Here is a 23,699-nt window from a genome sequence, read left to right as displayed (position 1 = left end):
TTGATTCAATTTCTTGATCATCACAAATCCCTTGCACCTACTTCAAACTCTGGTGTTTACCCGTGAAGGTGCATTCACTAGCTCTTACTCCATACTAAGCTCTTACTTACTGGCTTATTACGTGTGCAGGAAACTTACAAGAAAAAAAAGACTTTGAACAGAGAGTTTTTAAGTCTCTAGTCTGCTGCTTCTGATGAGCAAATTCAGGCAGTATTTTCTCAGGAAATAATAATAAAGCAATAAACAGATTTATGCACAGCAGTTTATAAATATAAGAAAATCAGTACCTCTAAATTTCTGATACATATAAAATGTTAAGTATACTGTTACAGAAATACCACATCTAATTTTTTATCGGAAATAAACAACATAAAACGTAATTTGGTGACTGGAAATTAAAAGGTTACAACGCTCAAGTACTCTATCTAGGGTTCCCAAGAACAATCAATAAGAAAGAGAAAAAGAAACCAAATACTGTATTTTTTTCACACCCCTAAAACATTATCCCTTTGTATAAATTAAAATGGTAAACACATATACAATATAGACTCATGAATTAAATTAGAAATCCTTAAGTTTAAGCACTAAACAAAAATAAAAATAAATACAAGTAAAAAATAAGAGTAAACAATATTGCGAACAAAAATAACGGATGACCCGATCAGGTTAATCCTCGTGCACAGCCCTGGACAGACAGTAACAAGTACATTAAAATGAACACTGAGGTCGCTTGATGTGCGTAAGATGATGCCCCCAAATGACACTAAATCCTTGCCTTGAACTGTGGGGTTTAGGCTTTGCCATAAATACGTAATAAATATCTGTAGCACGTCCTACGGGTTGAGCACTTATCTCTCTCCATTGGAAAGTCTTTCCCCAGAGTCACACTGTGTCAGCGCCGTCCCGGGGGGTGGGGAGGGGGGATTCTGCAGCAGGTCCATCAACACAGCCATCTTCCTGTCCACGTGCTCCTGGAGTCGACGTATTTGCTGATCGATGGAGTCCACAAGCTTCTTTTCCAGCAGTTCCATATTTTTAGTAAGAATCTTTTCCAAGTAGGAGCACACAGGTTGCTCTTCCGTCCTAAAAATAAATTAAAAAGCCAGTGTAACAATTACCCCTGATATCCTAACAGAAACAAGCGAACCATACGAAATGAGCCCCCAAAGTACGATGCGGAAATCTGTCTCCGCAACGCTGCCGTCTGGGTACGAGGGGTTTCCGGGGCCAAAATCCACCCACAAGGGGCAATCACAGCCCTAAGCGCCCAAAGCATGCCGCATCTCCGATCCTTTCCACATTTCAGCACACAAGTGAAATGAGGGCACGACGACGAGAGGGAATGTCCCCCTCACAGAACAAGTCTCTACAAAGGGTCTTGGATTTTGAGCCCCAAATCAAAACTGACCGGCCTCAATGTTTCTTAAGGTCTCCACACAGGTCTTCCAAGAACTTCCCCAAGCAACCCCACAGTTTCAAGGTTTGTCTCTTGTCACCCGCACAACCTCACTAAGCACTGGAAGGTTCTCTTCTAACCTAATATGGAAACATATAAAAACGAATGTAACTGGAATGGGCAGATAGAAATAACAATACTTAGAAGGGGAGCCTGGGTGGCTCAGGCTGTTAAGTGTCTGACCTCAGCTGGAGTCATGAGCTCAGGGTCCCTGCTCCAGAGGGGTGGTGCGTGGGGGAAGGGGGTCTGGCTCTCTCTGCCCCTCCCCCATGCATGCGGTCTCAAATGAATAAATAAATTCTTCAACAACAACAACAACAACAACAACAACAGTAAAAGCAGTCCAGTTTCTCAGGTTCACAACCAACGCACACCAGGGCAGTCAATCTCAGGCCGTGGCCCACAACACCCTGAGGACACGTGACTTGTTCAGCTTCCACCAAGTAGCAAGCGTTCTTACACAACAACCAAGATGATGTCTGAACCCTTCACACCCAGATCCTCAGGAACATACGGTGACATTTCCCAGAGGCGACACGAGGTGTGATGTCACCACTCGGGTGAGCAACAGAAGCTGTGGTCGAGTGTTCTCCTGTGTCTTAAGACTGTGCGAGGGCAGTCAATTTAGGGTCTAAATATTGTCTTCAGCATGAACCCCGTTTGTCCTCAGCACTTCTGTGCTCTCATCGGCTACTGATGCCACATGCTGGAGGGCAACACAGATGAGAACGCGAGCAGACGCTAACATCGATTCTACACGTTACCTAACACCATTCTGAGTTGTTCTTTAGAAAATACCCTTTTCATAAAAATTGTTACTAATATAATGGGTCTGTTATTTTTAAACAAATGAATCCTTTCATATACTCTGCATAAATAAAGCTTCTCCACAGTCCTCAATTACTCTTGAGAGTGCCGAGACCAAAAAGTTTGAAAACCCCACTCTAGAATATATGAGCGGTTTTAAAAACCATTATTTTTTTTTCAAGGAACTCCAGCTTCACAGGAAGTTGTAAAGATACGAGAGTTCCCCAGTACCCTTCCCCCAGTGGTCCCAATGGTTACATCTCACCCAACTCTGGAGAATACAAAAGCAGAAAACGGATGTTGGGACAGTGTGCGCGGGTGCCGTCCTCCCACACGTACACACGTTCACGTGAACATCATAACTGAGATCACAACTATTCCTTCACTACAAACATCTCCCCATTGTCACAGCCACTCCCAACACCCTCCAGGCCTAAAGCCTGCAACCACCAATACGGTCTCCATCTCTACAACTCCATTTTGGGAACGTTACACAAATGCAATATTGGTGTGTGACCTCCTGAGATTCTCCTGGTCTCAGCACAGAATGTCCTCAGGAGCCATCCAAGTTGCTGCGTGTGTCAATGGTCCGTTCCTTTTTACGGATTAGCATCCTGGGATATGGATATACCACAGTTTGTTTAACTGTTCATCTAGTTTAAGACATACTGGTTGCTTCCAGTTTTGGACCGTTACATAGAAAAAAAGCTGCATGAAGAACTGGGCATAGTTTCTTGTGTCAACGTAAGTTTTCATTTCTCCGGGATAAATGCCAAATACATTGCTGGCTCACATGGTAAATGTTTAGTTTTCAAGAAACTGCCTAAGTATTTTTTACGGTGGCTGTAGTATTCTATACCCCCACCAGCAACGTAGGAGAGATCTAGTTTCTCCATATCTGCATCAGCATTTGGTATTGTTAACCATTTTTTGTTTTTAATCTTCAAATAACTGTGCAACAGTATCTTGTTTCGATATTCATTTCCCTAGTAGCCACAGAGTCGATGATGATCATCTTTTCACTTGCTTATTTGATATGTGCACCCTTTCTAATGTCTCCATGTCTACTGCCCATGTTCTGATTGAATTTTTTTCTAACGTGAATTTTGGGAGCTACAGGAATGGAGGCCATTTGTTAAATTTGTGACTTGCAAATTCTGCTCCCACTTTGTATCTGTATTTTCATCCTCTTAACAGGGTCTTTCACAAGGCAGAAGCTTTAAATTTTGATGCGATCCAATAGGTCAATGTTTCCATTATTGTGATTCTGGTATCATCTAAGGGTCTTTTCCTAGTCTTAGGTCTCCAAATGTTCTCCTACATATTATCAGAAAAGTTTTATAGCTTCATGCTTGTTTATTTTTTTTAAGGATTTTATTTTTAAGTAATCTCTACATCCAACATGAGTATCAAACTCACAACCCCAAGATCAAGAGTTGCACGCTCTGCAAAAAATAAAAAAATTAAGTTTAAAAAATAAAAATAATTTAAATAAAGAGTTGCACACTCTGCTGATTGAGCTAGCTAGGCGCCCCTATAACTTTACGCGTTACGTTTAAGTCCTTGATCTATGCTGAGCTATAGATCCTAAAAATACTGGAAATAGCTACAGGCAGTGGAGAGACAAATCTATTTTCCTCCAACTAATTCTTCCATCTATGAAACCTAAACCAGATTTGTCTGAAATACTTACGCAACGCCAACGACGCCTTCCCCGGCCTTAGTGATGCCTTCCTGCCACCTGGCGCTATGTCCCACGCGGAGATGGTTAACCTGACTACATAAATTCTGGAGAAAAGGCAGCAACTCAGAGTTAGGTATATTTGAGGCGTCACTTGCTTTCTTCGGCAGGAGAGAAGAAACTGCATTTCTGAGGTCATTCTCAAGAAGAGAATGGTTTGGCGGCACCACGTGATAGTCTCTGAGGTGTGTAGTGTTTCCTCCACCCGGTGGCTGTGGACTTTTATCGACGCAAGCGTTTAAGTCTTCCGTCAGGGTTCCAGACGTCAGGCCGGTTCTGAAAGGGAAAGGCGTGGAGGGGGACTTGTCGGAGGCTCCCGAAGCAGCTGAGGACTGCAGGTCCGCCACTCGTCTGTAGCCAGTATTTCCCAAAACCGCCTGAAGCTGCTCTCCCACGGGAACACAGTTCTAAGCAAGGGAAAGAAATACACGTTACTATCGGTAGTGGTGACGGCTAACTTTTGGGGTAACTACTGTGAGTCAGGCAAGGTGCCTTCTTTCTCTGATCCTCTGAACAGCCACACGAAGTAGGCTACAAGTACTACCAGATCTTAAGCTGAAGAGACCACAGCTGAGGTGAAACCTAGGCTAAAGGTAACCCGGCTATGGGGACGCAGCTTGTAAGTGGCAGAACTGGGACAGGAACACAGACCACCGAACTCCAGAGTCAAGACTTTTTTTCTTTCTTTTTTTTTTTTTTTCTTTTATTTATTTATCCGACAGACAGAGATCACAAGCAGGCAGAGAGGCAGGCAGAGAGAGAGGAGGAAGCAGGCTCCCCGCTGAGCAGAGAGTCCGATGCGGGGCTCGATCCCAGGACCCTGGGATCATGACCCGAGCCAAAGGCAGAGGCTTTAACCCACTGAGCCACCCAGGTGCCCCCAGAGTCAAGACTTTTAATGATTTCACTGCAATTTTCCCTAAAGGAAATATTAAATATTAGCATGCTTAGTAAAACTGCATTAGCATTAACGCCTCCACTACAAACGCCTCCTTGATTTATGGCGATAAAATACAGTACTCTCAACTGAGGCACAATAATTGATAATATATTTAGAATTAAATATCATCCATCAAGTTTCCCATATAACAAGCTAACCTAAGGAAATTTTTTATAACTAGCTTATCACGGAAGATACACCAGATAGCTTACATACTAGAAGTTTGATGTTTTATCAGTACATTTGCAACATCTACAATGACTAAAATGAGCCTACTTTTGGCTCCGTCTGCTTTAATGATCTGTAGGATAACAGTTATGTTTTATGGCCTCAACTGAACTGGCTATGCCGTATTAGTTCATGACAACAGTCCGGCTTACTTCTGTAATGAAGTCACATGGTTTCCCATGCAGGGGCAGGTTCTTGCTATGCTCTTGCTATACTCTTCAATTTCTCCACAACAGCAAAGCAAGCAATTACTTCTGGCCCACTAAATGGTTAAATTACAGGGCTATATCCCAAATTATAAACACAAAACTCTATTCTTATTCGGGAAATACCATCACATCCTTACTGCTGCTAACACCTACTGAAAGAGACTAAGACCAGTATTATACAGGTCAGCTGAAGAGACTCCGTATATACATTGTCTAGACACTCGAAAAAATGATTTCTGGACCAAATGACCAAAATGACCAAAACTCATTCAGTCAACAAACATTTATCAGAAATCTATTCTGTGTTTCCAGCACAGGAAATATGCGCATGAACAAAACAAATGAAAATTACTGATATGTGGAACCAATACAGGAGCAGGGAACAATGGAAAGAAGAATGGAAGGAAGGAAGGTAGGCAGGCAATGCAGCACGTGGATGGAGATGGTGGTAAATACTTTGGGGGAAAATAAAGGAGGCGAGGAGAATAATGAGAGCCAGGGAAGTTGGTGGGGTAGGGATGGGAGGGTCTCCATGAAACTTCTTTTGCTAAACTGTACTTTGGAGGAATACTCTTTGTAAAGAAATGTTATCTTCTACTGAATGCAAGTTTTGGATAACTCTTAAATTAGTTCTAGAAGAGGAACTGCATATAATTATGTAATATATATAATTATATTATAATTTTGTATATAATTATACATATATATTTTGTATATATAATTATATATAAAATTTTAAAATTCAACAACTCTCCTTGAGCAGAAAGGAGCCTTAAGCATGATGACAAAGCTAAATTATTTTTGGTAGTAGTAAACAGTCCAAAAAAACCTTAATGACAGAAAATTGAAAATACTTTTTTTAACTGTATTTTATTTTTAGAGAGAGAGATACCATGAGTTGGGGGGTGGCAGAGGCAGAGAGAAAGAGAGAGAGAATCCCAAGCAGGCTCCATGCCAGGTACAGAACCCAACTCAGGGCTGGATCTCATAACCTGAGCCAAAATCAAGAGTCGGATGCTTAACAGACTGAGCCACTGAAGCACCCCAGAAACTGAAAATTCTGTATAAACAGCAGTGAAATCAATGTCAAAATTATATATGATAATTAATTTGGCAGAAATTTTAATTAAAATCTAAATGCAAATAAGGTATTTGCTCTGTGAGGTTTTCTTTTCTAATATATCAAATTTTGACTAGAAGAAATTCACTGATTATAAAAAGTGGTCATATTTTTCTCAGATGACAGCTCTTAAGGTAATTTCCTTTTCCTCTTGGTATTACATATCCTGGAATTTACAGGTGAGTCTATAGGGCAGTAAATAAACCAACTTTGGGTGCTGGTGGCTATTCTTCTGTTTCCTTTGTTTCATTTGCTTCAATTCTTAATTTTCTTGTGCTGCCTGTCACATGTTGCCTTGCATGGCCCACCAAACCCTTTTAAAAGTAGGCAGGGGAATGGGGAGGAAATAATTTACACGTATTTATTGCTTAGGCTCCATGTTACATGTTATATAGAAAACACAGAGTAGCTTGAAAGAACATAAAATCATTCACGTGGAATTATGTCCATATACCTATACGTGAATACGTAAAGGACTATTATCTGTGTACACACACAATTTAATGTATGTGTACGTTTACCCCCAGACTTGTGAAAAATTAAGTGTTTATTTCTATCTTATCAGATATCTGACAGGACTAATTTTTACTATAAAAGATTTAAACAAGTATCGGGGCGCCTGCATGGTTCAGTGGGTTAAAGCCGCTGCCTTCGGCTCGGGTCATGATCCCAGGATCCTAGGATCGAGCCCCGAATCGGGCTCTCTGCTCAGCAGGGAGCCTGCTTCCTCCTCTCTCTCTGCCTGCCTCTCTGCCTACCTGTGATCTCTGTCTGTCAAATAATTAAAATCTCTAAAAAAAAAAAAATTTAAACAAGTATCATCTTGAGAAAGAAAAAAAAAAGATATTTGTATTTCAAAGGTGAAAAAAGTAAACCATATAAACCCTACATAAGTGAGTATGTTTTCTTCGAGAAAAATGGGGTGCACCCTTTCATTCAGGTAACATTAAATGAAAACTATAGGCTAGGCACTTTGATATATAATTCCTATTCAATTTCCGTAAATTTTAAAGCAAAAACAAATCAGAGCCAGCAAATTTTAACTTCAAACTTAATGAAGTAAGAAAAAACTTTAACAAAACTTTCAAGCACACAAGCAACCCCAAAGCACGGGTGAAGCAGGGAAGGTAGAGGGCTTCTCACAAAGCTTCCCAGGTAGCTTCTCGACCCTTCACGACAGGTGCGGCCCAAACTAACGTAGGGGGGTTCTAGTGTATGCAGTTACACAGCTTCCACCGAAGGAACAGTTCTGGTCATGAGACAGCCCTACTTTATTTATTTACTTTTAAGATTTTATTTTTAAGTAATCTCTACATCCAACTTGGGGCTCGAACTTACAAGCCCAAGATCGAGAGTCACACACTCTACCATCTGAGCCAGCCAGGCGCCCCAAAACATCCTGACTTTATACTTAACAAATGGTTACACAGCTTACATGACATTTTCCAGGGAGGCAGTCCATAGATTCCTGCTTGTTAATAATATGCAATCCTAGAACCAGGTAAGCCCTGTAAGAATCATCCCATAAACAGAGCCTTCCCACCTGGAAGAGGTCTTATGTTGGGATGTTTAAAAGAAGATTTAACTGAATCACCTTCCTTCTTCCCAGGTGTTCCCCCAAATGTCCCCGTATACAAGGATTTAGTGGGGAGAGGGGACAGGTCACAATAAGTGCACTGGAGGGAAGGACCTGCATGTGTTTCTACATACTCAGAAAACTCTAGGATACGCACCAAGCTGGGGAACACAATGAGAGCTGGGAGAGCACTTTTATGATTTACTTAATGTACTTCTAAATGGATTAAAATCTCTGGCAAAGAGTACATGTTGTTTTTGGAATTACACCAAAAAACTTAAAGACATGGCAAAAAAAAACAAAAACAAAAAACAAAAAACAAAAAACCTATCCATGTCATCTCTTTTTCCAAAGTGAAGTTTTTAGAACATAAAAATCGGCCCATGAGCTGATTTATTAACCCTCTCTGATGTTTCCAAAGAGTTGCACACAAAAAAATAATTTCTTCTGTTTTACATTTTCTATCTCCATGGGATCCTTTTCCTCAATCATTTGTTCTCAAAGTATACTATGCATACGACTTATCTGGGGACGTCTGTTTGATAAACGGATTCCTGGATCCCACCTTCTGGGTTTCAGGTCATTGGCGCCAGCCAGGAATCTGCACTTTATAAACATTCCAAGGGATTCTGATACAGGCGAGCTCCTTATCGCTACCATTCCCAAAACAAACCCATTTACCCTGGGTACCTCCACATTTCAACTACCCCCATTTACTCCCTACTCCCTCCGAACCTGGTTTCTGTCTCATAATCATTCAATCTGACCCTCTGAAGACCTCCAAGAAGCACTTAAACGTGACCATCCAGAAGGCACTACATCATATACTTATTTGGAGCCACAAACAAGACAGACCAGCTCCCTGTCGGCAGGAAGCTTACATTTTAAAGAGATAAACAGACCGATATGTAAACAACGGCAAAGGAGTCAAGAAGGCTCTGACAAAAATATGATGCAGACTTGGCAGGAAAGGCTATTTTAAACTGGTGGTTGGGGAAGGTCTCTAAGGATGTAACATTTAAGCTGATATCTTAATAAAAAAGAGAAGTCCAGGCTCGCCAAGGTCTGGGGGTTCTCAAGAAAAGGCTTCTCAAGAAAGAGAACAGTTAAGAGTGCAAAGGTCCCGAACACACGTGAGTATCTGAGTACTAACACGCCAGCGTGCCTGAGTCCGCGGAGCCAAGAGATCTGGCCAGAGATGAGGTTAAGGAATCAAAGAAGGCCCAGATCTTAGATGCCAGGGTAAGGAATCTTTGGGTTAATTCTAAGTGTGATGGGAAGCAGTCAGACGGCTTTACACAGGGAAGGATGGGTCTGATTTACCCTCCGAGATTATTCTGGTCACCCTGTCGGGAATGGATGCGGTGGAGGAAGAGGACCAGTGAGGGACTTCTGGAGGGTCAAGCTGCGGTGATGGTAGGAGAGAAAGAAAAGCATGGAACCGGTACTTTTTTGAAATCCTCCTTTCCAGGGTTCCCATGATTACCATAACTCTCCCAATTTCCCTGTCTTGGCCCATTGCATCGGTGACACCTGTACAAAATTACCACTGGTAAACTTCACAAAAGGTACATAAGTTGCTTATTTAGACTATTTCTTTTAAATTTTCCCATCAATCCTTTGATCTTAGCAGTGTTATCATTTAGATTTTGAACACAGAGAAATTCATGTAAAAAACGCGAAGCACCGCCAAATTACACAACTAGTCATGTCAGCGCCACAGCCCGAAATCACGTCTCCTGACATGAGATTTTGCCTCGAGCTACTCGGTCACACCTGGTCTTCTGCTGTTCTATTCCTTTTCTTGCTCCCGATATCCTTACCAAACCTAGCTACTCCCCCACGGACCTTTCTTGCTTGCTCTGGCTCTCCCTCCACCACTTTCCCTGCTGTCTATTGGGGTCCATCTCTCAAACCTCCCTTCACTCCCCCATGCCCACGCCCACCTATGCTTCCAAATGCTCGCACTCTACAATTCACGTCTACAACTTAATATTCCCAAATCAAACTCCCTTTTTCCCAAGCAGTCTCCTCCATTGGGTTCCATTTATATTGTTGGTATCACCATCTTCAAAACCGCAATATCCCTCTTTAACTCTATTTTTCTCCAGCAAACCAATATCAAGTAGGTTGTCCAGAGCCAATGGCACCATCGTTGTATTATCTCACAATCCAGGATGTCTAATTTAGACCCTCCTTGACTCTCCTCTGGATGAGGGAAGGCACATGGAACTGCTCCCCCTGGAGTCACACATCCTACTGTTTCATTGTTTCTTCTCATTCCTGTTACACGCATAGCATGGCGCGGGGTTAGTTTCTCAAAATGTAAGCAAAACTATGTATGAACTTCAAAAGTAACATTCAAAGCCCTCTATGATCCAGCCCCAAACTAAACTCCCCCAACCACTTCTTCACCCAGAGATGTGAACTTCTATTCATTTCCTAGCTATACCCTGTTCCTTCTGGCCCTAAAGAGTTAAGCCATGTTATCTTCTCTCTCCCAAATTGCATCCCTCCAAATTTACTTGTCTAGTCCCACCCTTCTTCCTTAAAGGCCTAGATAAAATGAGACTATAAATATCCTTAAAGATCCTTAAACTAATTGATCATTGAACTTTCTAAAGTGTTCAAAACATTGCCTTATTCACTAAGAAGGTGCTTAATACTTACTGAATGAGTGAGTAAATTCACAGAAAATTGTGAAGATCTGTAGTAAGATATTTTGTAGAAGATCAAAAATCAACAGTAAAAGTTCAAAGAAAAAACTTTTAAGTCAATACATGTCCTTAGAAAAAGCTGTCATTTTGAAATCGTTAATGGTATCTGGACGGAATCCATGTCCACCTACCTGCTGCTGAAATTTAACCATATTCATCAACTGCTGAGCACCAGGTGACAACTTGGACCCCATGGCCTCCATGAGAGTTTGGACCCTCTGCAGGTCTATCCTTGATCCTAGAGCAGGAGAGCTTGTTGAAGAATTTGCTGAAACCCGCCTCAACTGTACCACAATTTTACCGATGAACACACGCTGCTCTTCACCAAAGGAGAGCAACTATTATAAAACAAAGAAGTTCCAGAAAAAAAATAATATTAAACAATAATCACTATTTAAGGTCACTTTTCTATATAAACTAGCAATAATAATGTATTTAGGAAAATAAATATAAACTTTAAATACACTTTCATTTTTAAGTTTTCCTGAAAATTTTAACGATCAGCACTTCTAATTTACCAGGAGGCTCATAAGAACTGTTTATATAAAAGAATATAACTTCAAACTGAAAAAATACAAAGAATTACAAAGGGGACTAGAGTAAAATTTCATTCACTTACATTAATGAATAAAAATAAACGATACCAATCCAAGAAGCTGGCACAGCTAGCTAGAATCCTATTTAATAGAAAAGAAGGCTTTACAAAAGCACTTCCAAGGTATTTACTGAAATACGAAAGATAAATCAGTCTTGTAGAATTTAGAATTAAAAGAGATAGTTAATACGGTCTAACATAACCTTCTGGTTCACACGCAAAAAAGAGAGGTCAGGGGTGATTTTCTGACTGTCAAAAGATTATGTAAACTGGTAAAAGTCAAGCTTGGAATCTAGACCTCTGGCTTCTACAGGAGTGTCCTACCCAGTGCTTTATGCTGCCTTATTTCATCCATGTTTCTGAACCAAAAGACATTCCTCGTGTGATACGGACAACAAAGTAGCAAAGTGGAAAGGGACCAGGATTTAGTATCAGACAAATCAATGATGACTCAACTGAGAGCCTGTGTTTATCTCGGGAAAAGGCAAAAACCGGAGTCAGGAATAAAATGAGGGAGGGTAAAAACAATGATTTTACATGGTTGTTATGAGGACTAGGTGTTAAAATTCCCAGTACCTACCACTGAGTAAATGCTCAAAAAGATGGGTCATTTATATTAACTTTCATATACTATTGCCCCAGAAGAAGCTTCTCTAATGAGACTACCCTTAGCACTCCCATAGAACTTCTATTGAACAGTTAACAAAAAACACTTACCTTCAGAGACACACATAAAACCATATGTAACATGACAACACAGGTCAATACCCATAACCTAAGAACTCTGTGTGTGGTACCAAAAAGATGACTGTCCTCAACAATTAAGGAACTTCCACATTAAATTTATACACCTACCCTAATAGCCCTTTCTGCTTTTTATTTTCTTTTAAAGATTTTATTTATTTATTTGACAGAGATCACAAGTAGGCAGAGAGGCAGGCAAAGAGAGAGGGGGAAGCCGGCACCCCGCTGAGCAGAGAGCCCGATGCGGGGCTTGATCCCAGGACCCTGGGATCATGACCCGAGCCGAAGGCAGAGGCTTTAACCCACTGAGTCACCCAGGCATCCCCCTTTCTGCTTTTTCATCCCCACTGCCCCACCACAGAATTAGGGATATATCTTACTCACTGAGTCAACTTATAATCTATTTCATCACACCAGAATGTGAGCAATAGGAGGTGGGTCATTCATTATATTACTGCTAATTCCAACATGTCTAGTTACAGTACCTAGCATCAGTAGGCATTCAAATATTTGTGGAATGCATGAAACACTTTATTTAAATAAATTTGGGAGCTATTAATATATACTATATAAAATAGTATCTTAGAATAATCAGTTCTGTAAATTTGCTACCAACATGCTATGAGATTACTTATTTTTTCTTATTCTAAAGTCTCATAACCTTATACAAACTAATGTGGAAATAAAAGATAGCAAGGATTTATTTCCTTTTAAAAAAATTTAAATTTAAAAACACCTTTATTGAGATACAATTAACATGCCAAACAATCAACTGGCTTAAAGTATACAATTCAGGAGATTTTAGTATATTTACAGAGTTGTGTAGCCATTACAGTTTTATTTTATCCTATTTCTTTTTCTTTTCATATATTTTTTTTAAGTTCTAGTTAGTTAACATACAGTGCAATACAGGTTTCAGGAGCAGAACTCAATGTTTCATCACTTAGACACAACACCCAGTGTGCATCATAACAAGTGCCCTCCTTAATACCCATCACACATTTAGCCCATCTCCCACCCACTTCCTTCCAACAACCCTGTTTGTTCTCAATCTTTAAAAGCCTCTTATGGGGGTGCCTGGGTGGCTCAGTGGGTTAAGCCTCTGCCTTTGGCTCAGGTCATAATCCCAGGGTCCTGGGATCAAGCCCCGCACCGGGCTCTCTGCTCAGCGGGGAGCCTGCTTCCTCCTCTCTCTCTGCCTGCCTCTCTGCCTACTTGTGATCTCTGTCAAATAAATAAATAAAATCTTAAAAAAAAAAAAAAAGCCTCCTATGGTTTGTGTCTCTTTTTTCTCCCCCATATATTCATGTTTTCCTTCTTAAATTCCACATGAGTGAATCATATATGTCTTTCTCTAACTTATTTCGCTTAGAATATACTCTAGCTCCCTCCATGTTGAAATGCAAATGTCAAGATTTCATTCTTTTTGATGGCTGAGTAATATTCCATTGTATACATATACATCTTTTAACCATTCATCAGCCGATGGACATTTGGTCTCTCTCCACAGTTTGGCTACTATAAACATCATTGTTGATAACGCTGCTAAAAACACTGGGGTGCATGTACTCTCTGAATCTTTATTTTTGTACCTTTTGGGTTATTACCTGGTAGTGCAATTGCTGGGTGGTAGGGTAGTTCTATTTTTAACTTACTGAGGAACCCCCATACTGTTTTCCAGAGTGGCTGCACCATTTGCATTCCCACCAACATTTCAAGAGGCTTCCCCTTTCTCCACATCCTCACCAACACCTGTTATTTCTTGTGTTGTTAATTTTAGCCATTCTGACAGGTGTCAGGTGATATCTCCTCACGGTTTTGATTTACATTTCCCTGATGATGAGTGATGTTGGGCATCTTTCACATGTCTCTTAGCCATTTTTATGCTTTTTTTGAAAAATGTCTATTTTAAAAAAAATATTTATTTATTTGACACAGAGAGAGAAAGATCACAAGTAGGCAGAGAGGCAGGCAGAGAGAGAGGAGGAAGCAGGCTCCCTGCTGAGCAGAGAGCCCGATGTGGGGCTCAATCCCAGGACCCTGAGATCATGACCCAAGGTGAAGGTAGAGGCTTAACCCACAAAGCCACCCAGGGGCCCCGAGACTGTCTTTTTTCCACTAGATATTCCTTCCCACTTTGTTGAAGATAAATTAACCATATAGTCGTGGGTCCATTCCTAGGTATTCTGTTCCATTGACCTACATGTCTGTTTTTGTGCCACTACCATAGTGTCTTGACTACAGCTTTGTAGTAAAGCTTGAAGTCCAGAATTCTAATGCCTCCAGCTTTGCTGTTCTTTTTCAGGAGTGTTTTTGCTACATGGGGCCTTTTGTGGTTCCATACAAATTTTAGGATTGTTTGTTCCAGCTCTGTGAAAAATGCTCAGTGTTTTGATAGGAACTGCATTAAATGTATAACTGCTTTGGGTAATATAGATATTTTAACAATGTTTGTTCTTCTAGTCCATGAGCATGGAATGTTTTTCCACTTCTTTCCATCCTCTTCAATTTTATTCCTAAGTTTTCTATAGTTTTCAGAATATAGATTTTTTTACCTCTTTGATTAGGTTTATTCTTTGGTAACTTAATGGTTCTGGATGCTAGTCATTGCAATTTTAGAACATCACCCAAAAAGTGGCCATGTATCACTGGCAGTCACTCCCCATCCCACCAATACCCACCCCGTAGCCCTAGATAGTAACTAATCTGCTTTCGGTCTCTATGGATTTGCCCATTTTGGACCTTATATATACATACACACAGACTCATACGATATTATGATTCCAACTTCTTTCACACAGTATGTTTCAAGGTTCATCTGGGTTTCTGTATGTATTTCTATATGACTGAATACTTTTCCATTATGTGGATACAGCATATTTTGTTTACACATTTAGTGATGGATAGTTGGGTTGTTTTCTTTGTAACCTTTTGGCTATTAGGAATGATGATGAACGTTCATGTACATATGAAGAATTTTTTTTTTTTGGTCCGCTAATTTATCCATAAGGTAGTTCGAAAGAAATAGAGATTTGCACCAGCTCACTTGACTAGGCAACAAAACAGGAAGAATATCCTGGCCTATGCCTTCTTGCTCAGTAACTTTTCTCTAGGCTCTACTGAGAATACTAAAGTTCACCTCTATGATATTTTTCATATTCAAGACATAAGTCCAAATCCCTTTAACTTCTGGATACTCTTCTCTAAAACGTCCCCAATTCCCTTCTTTCTTGATATCGCTCCCTATATGCTTCCCTATAAGCCAAAACTGCTTATAGTTTTCACGATACATATTTTTACATAAAGATAATCAGAAACAAAGTTGGACTAACCATATTACTGAACCAACAGAAAACAAGTACAAATTATACAAAAACATTTGCAGTTGTCAAATTAGTTAAAATCTAGTGATGACTTACCTTTATTTTACAAGCACGACTGGAAGACTCCAATTGTAAGTACTTTTTGTAGAAAATAATTTTCTGCTCACTAAAAAGAAAATAAAATTTAAATTACTTTTAATTCTACTATTTTAAATAGTTACATTTAAAAATGAATTATTCCAAATGAATACATAAAGGAACAGCAGAATCAAAAAATTCAGAAAACAAACTGATGGTTGCCAGAGGGATGGGCAAAATGGATGAAGGCAGGTGAGAGATACAGGCTTCGGGTTATGGAATGAATAAATGGTTGGAATAAAAGGTACAGTACGGGAAACTTAGTCAATGACATTGTAATAGCCTTGTATGGTAACAGATGATACTGAAATGGCATTATCTCGCTGGTACTGTAATAATACTGTACGGTAACAGATGGAGGTTATACTCCTGGTGAGCACCTCACGACCTATAAAGGTGTTGAATCACTATGTTTTACAGCTGACACCAGTGTAACGGTGTATGTCAACTGTACTCAAATAAGGAAAAATTGTCTCTAAGCCATTCCTTAAATCCTGAGATCGAATCGGGTAGAATCTTTGTATCAGAACCTAGAGAAAAATCACACTGTAGCAGGCTGAACTGTGTGGCGGTCACAGACTGGTGTGGCACAGTCTTGGGCCTGGGCACCACTTGCCACGGGCTTCCTTTCAGAAAAATGTGCTCACTTCCAGACTGACAGACCACCGCGTGTCCAGGGAGAACGCCAAGCAGCAGGAATAAGGAAGGACTGACTGCCTGTCGTCCGCTCCACGCCGTCCCCGGCCGCAAGCAGCAGGAAACCTCCACACCGGCCACCGCGAAGGGCGGACTCGGACGCTGTCCAAGAGCCGTCCCAGGGGAAGCTCCCACCGCTCGGGTCGGCCGCGGCCTCTCTCGGCCGGCGCCAGGCCGCCCACACGCCGCCCAGAAGCTCGGAGAGCCCCGGCCCGCTCACAGACCTGCCAGCCGGGTCGCCGCACACGGCCTCGCCCCGGCTGGTGCCGCAGTACTCCTCTCCCAGGTACACCTCCATGTTCCTGGCCGAACTCAGAAGGCCGACAGACACGATCTCCTCAGCCCCGCCGGGCTCGCAGCTCAGGTGAAGGAAGCAGGGCTTCTCCCCCGGGCTGCTCGGGCCGCTCTTCAAAACCACCAGGTCGTGGCTGAAAGGAAAACCGTCCCGCGCGCTCCTCAGTCGGCCCGTCCGAACCCCGCTCGCGACCCTCTGGCCGGGCCGCGGGCCCTCCTGACCCACTTCGTCTACACGGAGGGCCCCGCGCCTTCCCGAGCACCGACCGACGCTCCGCACAGATTCCCGAGGAAACGGGCCCTCGGGACAGCGGGGCTTCGCCGCCCACGGCGTCCTCGATCGCCGCCGCCACCCCCCGCACTCCCTTCTCCCGACGGAGAACGTCCCCGGGCACCTGCGGCGCGCACCAGAGCGGGGGGCGGGAGACCCCGAGAGGCACCGCCTACCTTCTCCCTCAGGAAGCTGACGGGGACTGTCGACAGCCACACGCGCTAGCGCCGACGCGGGTGGACGCGAGGCCTCGGCCGCTGCGTTTGCGCGGGGAGGGGGCGGCGGGGGCCGGTTCCGACCCCGCCGAGGTGCGGGTCCCGGGCCGCCAGCCCCGCGCCCGGCACTCACGCCCCCGCTCCCCGCCCACACCGGCCGCCAGCTCCGCTCCCGGATCCCGGGCCCACACCCGCTCCCCGCACGGCCCGCGCCTGCCCTCCCGGCCCCCCGAGGAGCGCGACCGTCCCGCAGCGGCGGCCCCAGTCCCCGCCGGCCCGGCGCACCCCGCGGCAGGCGGCGTCAGCGGTTCCTCCCAGTCCAAGTCCCGGGCGCCGAGGTCAGCCCGGGTGAGACGGAGGCTGTGGGCCAGGACTCCGCGGGCCGCATCCCAGGAAGAGGCCAGCATCGGGCGGCGGGTCAATCCCGCGTCCTCGGCCCGGGTCTCCATTCTGCCGCCGCCAGCCCAGGCCCAGTCCGGAACCTCTCTTCCAGGGCTTGCGTTTCCGCCAGGACAGAGGGGAGGCAGAGAAAGAGAGCGACTTCCGGCTCGGCTGGCTTCAAACCTAAGACCGGCCGCTCCTCGCCCAGTGGGGAAGAAAACCAGGTGCCGGAGACACGCATGCGCGCGCCGGGCGGCTTCGGCAACGCGCTTCCAAACCTGCGCGGTGGAAGACCTCTAAGGCGGAGCATGCGCCCCGACGGCTCCCGGGCCTAGGGCTGGAAGTGTGCGCAGGCGCGGCGCGGGCGCGCGGGAATGGGGCGGGTTTTGCACGTGGGCCCGCGACATAGCAGGCTGGGGCTGTGGACGACGGTTGGGGATCCGCCCTGAAGGGTCAGTCCAATGAGGAGAGTCCGTGGTTAGGTAGGAGTGTGCGGTCGCCACACGCGCCGCGTTGAGCGTGATGCGGACCGTCGGTTTGTCTGCGGTGGACGCCGCGGCCTTCACGCCCACAGCAGCGGAGCGGGCGGTGGGTGGGTGGCTGCGGGCAGCAGATGGAGGTTTGTACAGCGTCCCGGACTCGTAGGGGTAGTCGCGGCGCTGGCCGGACGTGGCCGAGTCAGTGAGCCGCTGGCGTGAGAGCCAAACGCCAACGGGGCGGACCTTGCGTCCAGGGGCCTCAGCGCTGGAGGGGAGGAGACAGGGGGACCGGGTCTCGGGGCTCTGGTGGAGGAGCCTCTGAGCTGGGGCTTGAAGGACCTTTAACGTTGGGGTCCGAAAAGTGGAGCAGATGGAACTTACTAGTTGCCCCTCGGGGTAGGAAGGTAACTGGTGCCTGCCCACCACCTCCACCCAGTCCTCTTCCTGGAAGGGCTTGTGCAGATGAGTTTTTCATCTTTTGAAATAAAAAAGGGAATTATATCACAGATAAGTTCCAGAGTCCCTAAATGTAAAGGTCCTAGGACGTTTACGAAGATTTTCAGTACTCCAGATTCATTTTAGGTCATCTCCGTCAGTGTTTCCATTCTATATATCCTGCTTCCTGTGATCATAAATTTCCATTCGTGTTAACAATTTGGGGAGTCCTGAGGAAAATATGCTTTTCTTCAAAAACACCTATCTTCAATTAAAGGAAAGAGATCAATGTTATCAGCTGGATTTTGACTTCCTTAAATAGGCTGAATGACCAGGAGTCAAAAAACCAAAGACTCTGTGGTTGACCCTTCTCTCACTCCCATGCATTCAATAAATCAACAGGTCTTGGTTTTCTTTCTTTCTCATTCTTCTTCATCTATGGGTCTTTTGTTTTCAAGCACTAGCTTTCATCTGAACAATTCCTGGAGTTTCTTTACTGTCATAAGCCTTCATTTTCATAACCCCCATTCCATCCTCTGCACTGCCCTCTTTTTCTTCTAGCGTTTGATGTCATCGTCACCTTTACTGCTTAGCATGACTTACAAAGCCCTTTGTACTGTGACTCTTGCCTGCGTCTTCCCACATACTGCCTCCCCGCCACACACACACATACTTTCCCCTCCAGGTGGAATGCCCCTTTTGCGGGTATGTAGGGAATATCGTGTTTATCATTCATAACCAGCTGATATTCCTTTTCCTATAGAATTAAGCTAATTCCTCTGTACTATACTTGTCCTTTTTAAGTATGTCAAGAAAAACCAGAGCTGGATGGTAAAAGCATTTTATTCAGAACTATGACAATGAGAGAAAGAGGTCCATATAGAAAGAGGCTCCATTCTGAACATAGTGTGGGCAAGTAGGAATTTATGCCCAAGGAACAAGTGGGGAGTCTGGTGGAAAATTACTAAGAGAAATCATCAAGGGTTAGGGGAGTTCTGGCTAAGCCAGCCTGACAGAATTTTTGATGAGATGCCAGGATGATCAGACAGCACCTGGGGGATGATGGAGGATGAGGAATCTGGAGTGTACTCCCCATCAAGGTGGTTATAGGAACTTAAATCCTTAAAAGGATTAACTTGTTCAAAACTTGCACATTTCCAAAAAAAAGACTTGCAGTTGCCCAGCTCCTGAAAATATCCTCTCAGCTGTTGGAATATCCTGCTTGATAAAACTTGTCTTTTAACTAGGGGCTTGGGGTCCCACCATTTCTAGGTCATGCTAAACAATACGATTTATGATGAAGGGTCACATTCTATTACATTGACTTCTGAAAGGTTTGAAAACCGAATAACGTCCGCACACGGGTGCGCTCTGCCTACATGACTGACCCCCAACGACTCTGAGATCATGACCTTAGCCAAAATCGAGTTGGATGCTTAACTGACTGAGCCACCCAGGTGCCCCTGTAGAGTTTTATTAGGGGATAGTGTTGGCTTTAAAAAAGAACCCCATGCTATTGTTACAGGCTTTTCTTGCTTCCCAACGCTGCCCACCATCACTACCCAAGAGTCTTAGTAAAGAGGATAATTTAAAAATAAAACTAAGGGAAGAGATTTCTTTAAAATACAAATAGAGGTATTAGGGATAAGGTAGGTAGGAATCACATAACTGTGCCTTGTCGCCGTGTGTGCCTTAAAACAGATTCTTAAACACTTTCATTTTAAGACCCCTTTATTCCCTTAAATTATTGAAAACTGCAAAGAGGTTTTGTATGTTTAATCTTCATAATTAAAAAAAATTAACTTGTTCTGCTTGAATCTACAGTGATGTACACTGATGGGAATGAATCCAGTAAAAAGACTGAAGAAGTAACCAGCATGAGTAATATGGGATCTGTGGAAGAGTCCACGCCAGCTTCGGAATACCTGACTTAAAATGAACTTTTGTAAATGGACCTGTTGCATGGGACTGTCTTATCCCACATTCTTGGAGACTCAGCAGTGACTTCTGGGTGAACCATCTCTTCTTTTGGTAAATTTACAATGAAGGAAAGTAGCATCCAAGCTAAATGAACCATAAGATGTATTTTGCAATTTTTTGTTTTTGTGACACTTGCACGTTCTGAATAAGTAACACATCAAAAATTCTACCTAATATGCTCATAACTCACTTTCGAATATTCCTCTAAAAAGTATCCATCTTTATGCAAAATTACAGAATTTTGAGATATGTTAATGTTCCTCCAGGGATAGGTTATAATATTGGATTTCAGGATAAGGGAAAACTATAAAATCCTTATACCAGTTTTACTTCTGATAGCTGTACTTTTCTATATGATATAACGTGAACAGCCAAGGTAAATTTTCTTAGTTGATAGTTAAATTTATCTCCAAATGCTGTGGACATTGTACTTTTCTCACTTTCCTCAAATAAACTATGAGGTTTTTTGTTTGTTTGTTTGTTTGTTTGTTTTGTTTTTTAACTGCAGAAGATGTCTTTACATGTGGATACCCAGCATATAACACAGTATCTGGTACACAAGTACCAAACATGGAGTAATTTTCAGTGTTAAAGTATAGCTCATTCATTGGACTGCTGAGTTTTAAACATCTTTTTAACTATTTAAAACAGAACAATCGTAGGAAGTAAGGAAATAGTGAGAAAGCTCATTGGAATTTTCTTCCAAGGGAGTTGGTCTGAAAGCTTAAGAAACCACAAAGGACACTGAAATCTTCCATCGTTGTTACTATGAATCGGATGTTGCCCCAGATCCTCCTTTATCTTAGCAGAACTGCTTTTTGTACCTGTGGTCTTTCCTCAGCCACTTTGGTGGTTCTTAGAGTTAATGAGATTAATGATTATTCTGGTCTCAGTACCCACTTTCAGTACAGTAGACCATTTACATGCTTTCACATACCACATTTACTCACCTCACCATACCAGGGGCAGAGTGGTCTTTGAGAAATCAGAAAAACACTACATATTGTAAGAATTAGTTCCAGATCTGGTAACATTTCAGTATCTGGCTCACATTTTAGGTTACCTTTGTTAAGTTTTTAAAAAACTCAATAGGAAGGTAAGATTGGTGATGTGAAGATGATCCAACTGGAAATGATATTGATAGTATAGAAAAGGAGCCAGTAAGCTTGCAAGTTTTACACTGGCCTGAAATTTACAGGAGTTTTTGAAATGGGTATGAACAGATATCTCGCTGGAGAGCAAAGAAAGTTCGTTTTCACAGGCCTCTGAGGAGGTGGCAGCTGAGGGGACAAGCACTTCCTAAATGTCTACTGGATTATGGAATAACATGTCTTAGTTAATCTCGTAATGGGAAGTGAGAGTTTGGAGAGGTTGTGAATGTCATGTTTGCAATGCCGTGTTTGGGTTAAGGTAAAGCAGGTCAAGGTACTTTTTTTTTTTTTAAGATTTATTTATTTATTTGAGAGGGGAGGGGCAGAGGGAGAGAGAGACTTCACACTCCCCACTGAGCAAGGCGCCCGATGGAGCTCAATCCCACAACCCTGAGATCATGACCTGAGCCAAAATCAAGAGTTCTGACACTTGATAGACGAAGCAACCCAGGCGCCCCAGGTCAAGATATTTTTAAAAGTCTGACTAGAAAGGGGTTCCAGAAGGCTTAGCTCTAGGAATTAGTAAAGAAAAAAGAAATTGGCAAAAGAGGTGAGGAGTGAGGTTTTACTCCCATTACTGTGATTAAGGAAATCAGGGCTTTGTCAAGCTAGATTGTTAGTGTTTCTGTTAGCAACTGAAGAACTGAAGAACTTGAGTGCTGAGTCGGCAGGAAACTGTTAACCAGAGGACACCTGCTTCTGAAGATACTGGGGATGTCAGAAGGTGGAATCTCAGAGTTTCTAAGCGCCCCTCTGCAGACTTAGATCAGGAGACTGAAACCCAGAGGAGTCACACATAGCTCTTTAAGTTCACTTGCTCTCAGATGAATATAGTTCCCCTTAAGGACAGGCAGCTGAGTCCGAATGAATTGAAAGCTCTCGTGAGAAGAAACAAATGAACAGCTCCAACATGGGACAATTAGCTGAGGCAAAAACTGAAATTGGGTGCTGAGCACTTCTACAACCTATGTGGTAGTCGGTCCCAGCAAAGGTCCCGGGCAATGCCCAGGGCTCTGAGGGCCATAACTGATGGACTAGAACTAGGAAGGGGAGGCATGTCATGCAGTCTGACCGCAGGTTCAAAGCAGACTGCCTGCTCCAGCATGAAGGTTACTGACCAACCTCCTTGCTTCTGAGAATCAGAAGGAAGGGAATGAGGACAATCGAGGCTGCACTTAGAGTGCCATGTAACAACCAATCTAAGAGTGATTTAAATCAAGTTTAACATCATAAATAGGAGGGATCTGTCCCCTTCAAATTATGTATGTGAGGTAAAATGGACCACAAATGTCTCTTGAGGATGGGATTGCTTTTTGGTCCCGTCTGTTGTCCCCTGTAACTACAACAATGACACCAACAATCAGATCAGTCTGAATATAGGTACTAGATCTACCAGCAATGAAAGTTTGGGTCCTTTCCCTCCCCAAAGTTCTTAGTATACTCAGCTTTTTCCTTAAATCAGCTGAGGTGGGAGGGAAAGGAGGTAGAGAGGTAGTAAGCAAGGCTTTTAAAGTTCCAAATAGCTACCTACTCAGGCTCAATAAATGAACTAGATTTCTGCCCAAAGTACTCTATCTTCATTGCTAACGCTGTTTGAGCTTTGGGCACTCTGACTCAGCAGCCAGCCCCATACTCACTCTCAGCTGGGGACCTTGGGCTTGCTGCCCCACTGGCATAACATTCCTTTCTCGTTCTTGCACCGGACGGAGGACCAAATCCTGAAATGACTATGTTTAACTCACGGCGAACCTTCAAGAGAAAATGTATGTGTACATCCTCTGTAGTCAAACTGTATCAGATTTAACATTGCGTTATTGATTGTATCCCCCCCTTTATTGATTCTAACCTCCTCTGCACACATTTTGAACACACCACTTTGTGACTAGGAAGTAATCCCCTTTAAAATAAAGTGAAAGTTAGAATCCGAATTCAGCTTCTCTACATCACAACTCCATACAAGGAACTTTCTACCTCCCCACAGCCTAGTACGTCTCCTTGAACACTAAAATACCTACGGTCCTCTGCATGAATACACTGAAACGGAGGTCTCGGGATGTTCCTGTCCTGCCTCCACCTCTTCACACTTGCCGCCAACTCCGGGCGCAGTGACCAGTGTTTACCCTGCCCTCCACCTGTCGCATTTAGGAGGGGCAGCGGAGCGCCGGCGTGGGACTGTCGACTCCGCCTTACATTCTATCAGCAA

At 43.3% G+C, this 23,699-nt stretch overlaps 1 protein-coding gene and 1 long non-coding RNA gene across 3 annotated transcripts; one reads left to right on the top strand and one right to left on the bottom strand.

Moving 5' to 3' along the window:
* Positions 1-253: 253 nt before the first annotated feature.
* On the bottom strand, positions 254-17,608 carry LOC116881976 (ATPase PAAT-like). 2 transcript variants are annotated; one of them, XM_032882146.1, is made up of 6 exons: positions 17,356-17,608; positions 16,511-16,718; positions 15,553-15,615; positions 10,926-11,132; positions 3,957-4,411; positions 254-1,083 (listed from the first exon to the last, which is right to left on the bottom strand). In XM_032882146.1, the coding sequence occupies exons 1-6, from the start codon at positions 17,517-17,519 to the stop codon at positions 849-851; spliced, it is 1,332 nt and encodes a 443-aa protein (XP_032738037.1). In that variant the 5' UTR covers positions 17,520-17,608; the 3' UTR covers positions 254-848. The 2 variants fall into 2 exon arrangements, with proteins under 2 accessions (XP_032738037.1, XP_032738036.1); XM_032882145.1 differs by lacking the exon at positions 16,511-16,718 and having other exon boundaries at positions 15,553-15,622.
* A 293-nt stretch (positions 17,609-17,901) lies between these two features.
* LOC116881978 lies at positions 17,902-20,813 on the top strand. The gene is made up of 2 exons (XR_004385531.1): positions 17,902-17,933; positions 20,190-20,813. It is a non-coding gene; the product is annotated as an uncharacterized LOC116881978 (long non-coding RNA).
* The last annotated feature ends 2,886 nt before the right edge of the window (positions 20,814-23,699 follow it).

This window comes from Lontra canadensis, unplaced genomic scaffold (assembly GCF_010015895.1).
Source record: "Lontra canadensis isolate GAN:19392208 unplaced genomic scaffold, GSC_riverotter_1.0 scaffold79, whole genome shotgun sequence".
NCBI lineage: Eukaryota > Metazoa > Chordata > Mammalia > Carnivora > Mustelidae > Lontra > Lontra canadensis.
This window is presented reverse-complemented; position numbering and strand designations above follow the sequence as displayed.

What these genes read in the sequence shown, in the direction of transcription:
- LOC116881976 (XM_032882146.1), bottom strand. Translation starts at nt 17,519, where the DNA reads ATGGAGACCCGGGCCGAGGACGCGGGATTGACCCGCCGCCCGATGCTG. An exon ending in CTGACGCCGCCTGCCGCGGG is followed by an intron (nt 16,719 to 17,355) that starts GTGCGCCGGGCC and finishes TTTTCCTTTCAG; the next exon opens with CCACGACCTGGTGGTTTTGA. An exon ending in GTCGTGCTTGTAAAATAAAG is followed by an intron (nt 11,133 to 15,552) that starts GTAAGTCATCAC and finishes GTTTTATAATAG; the next exon opens with TTGCTCTCCTTTGGTGAAGA.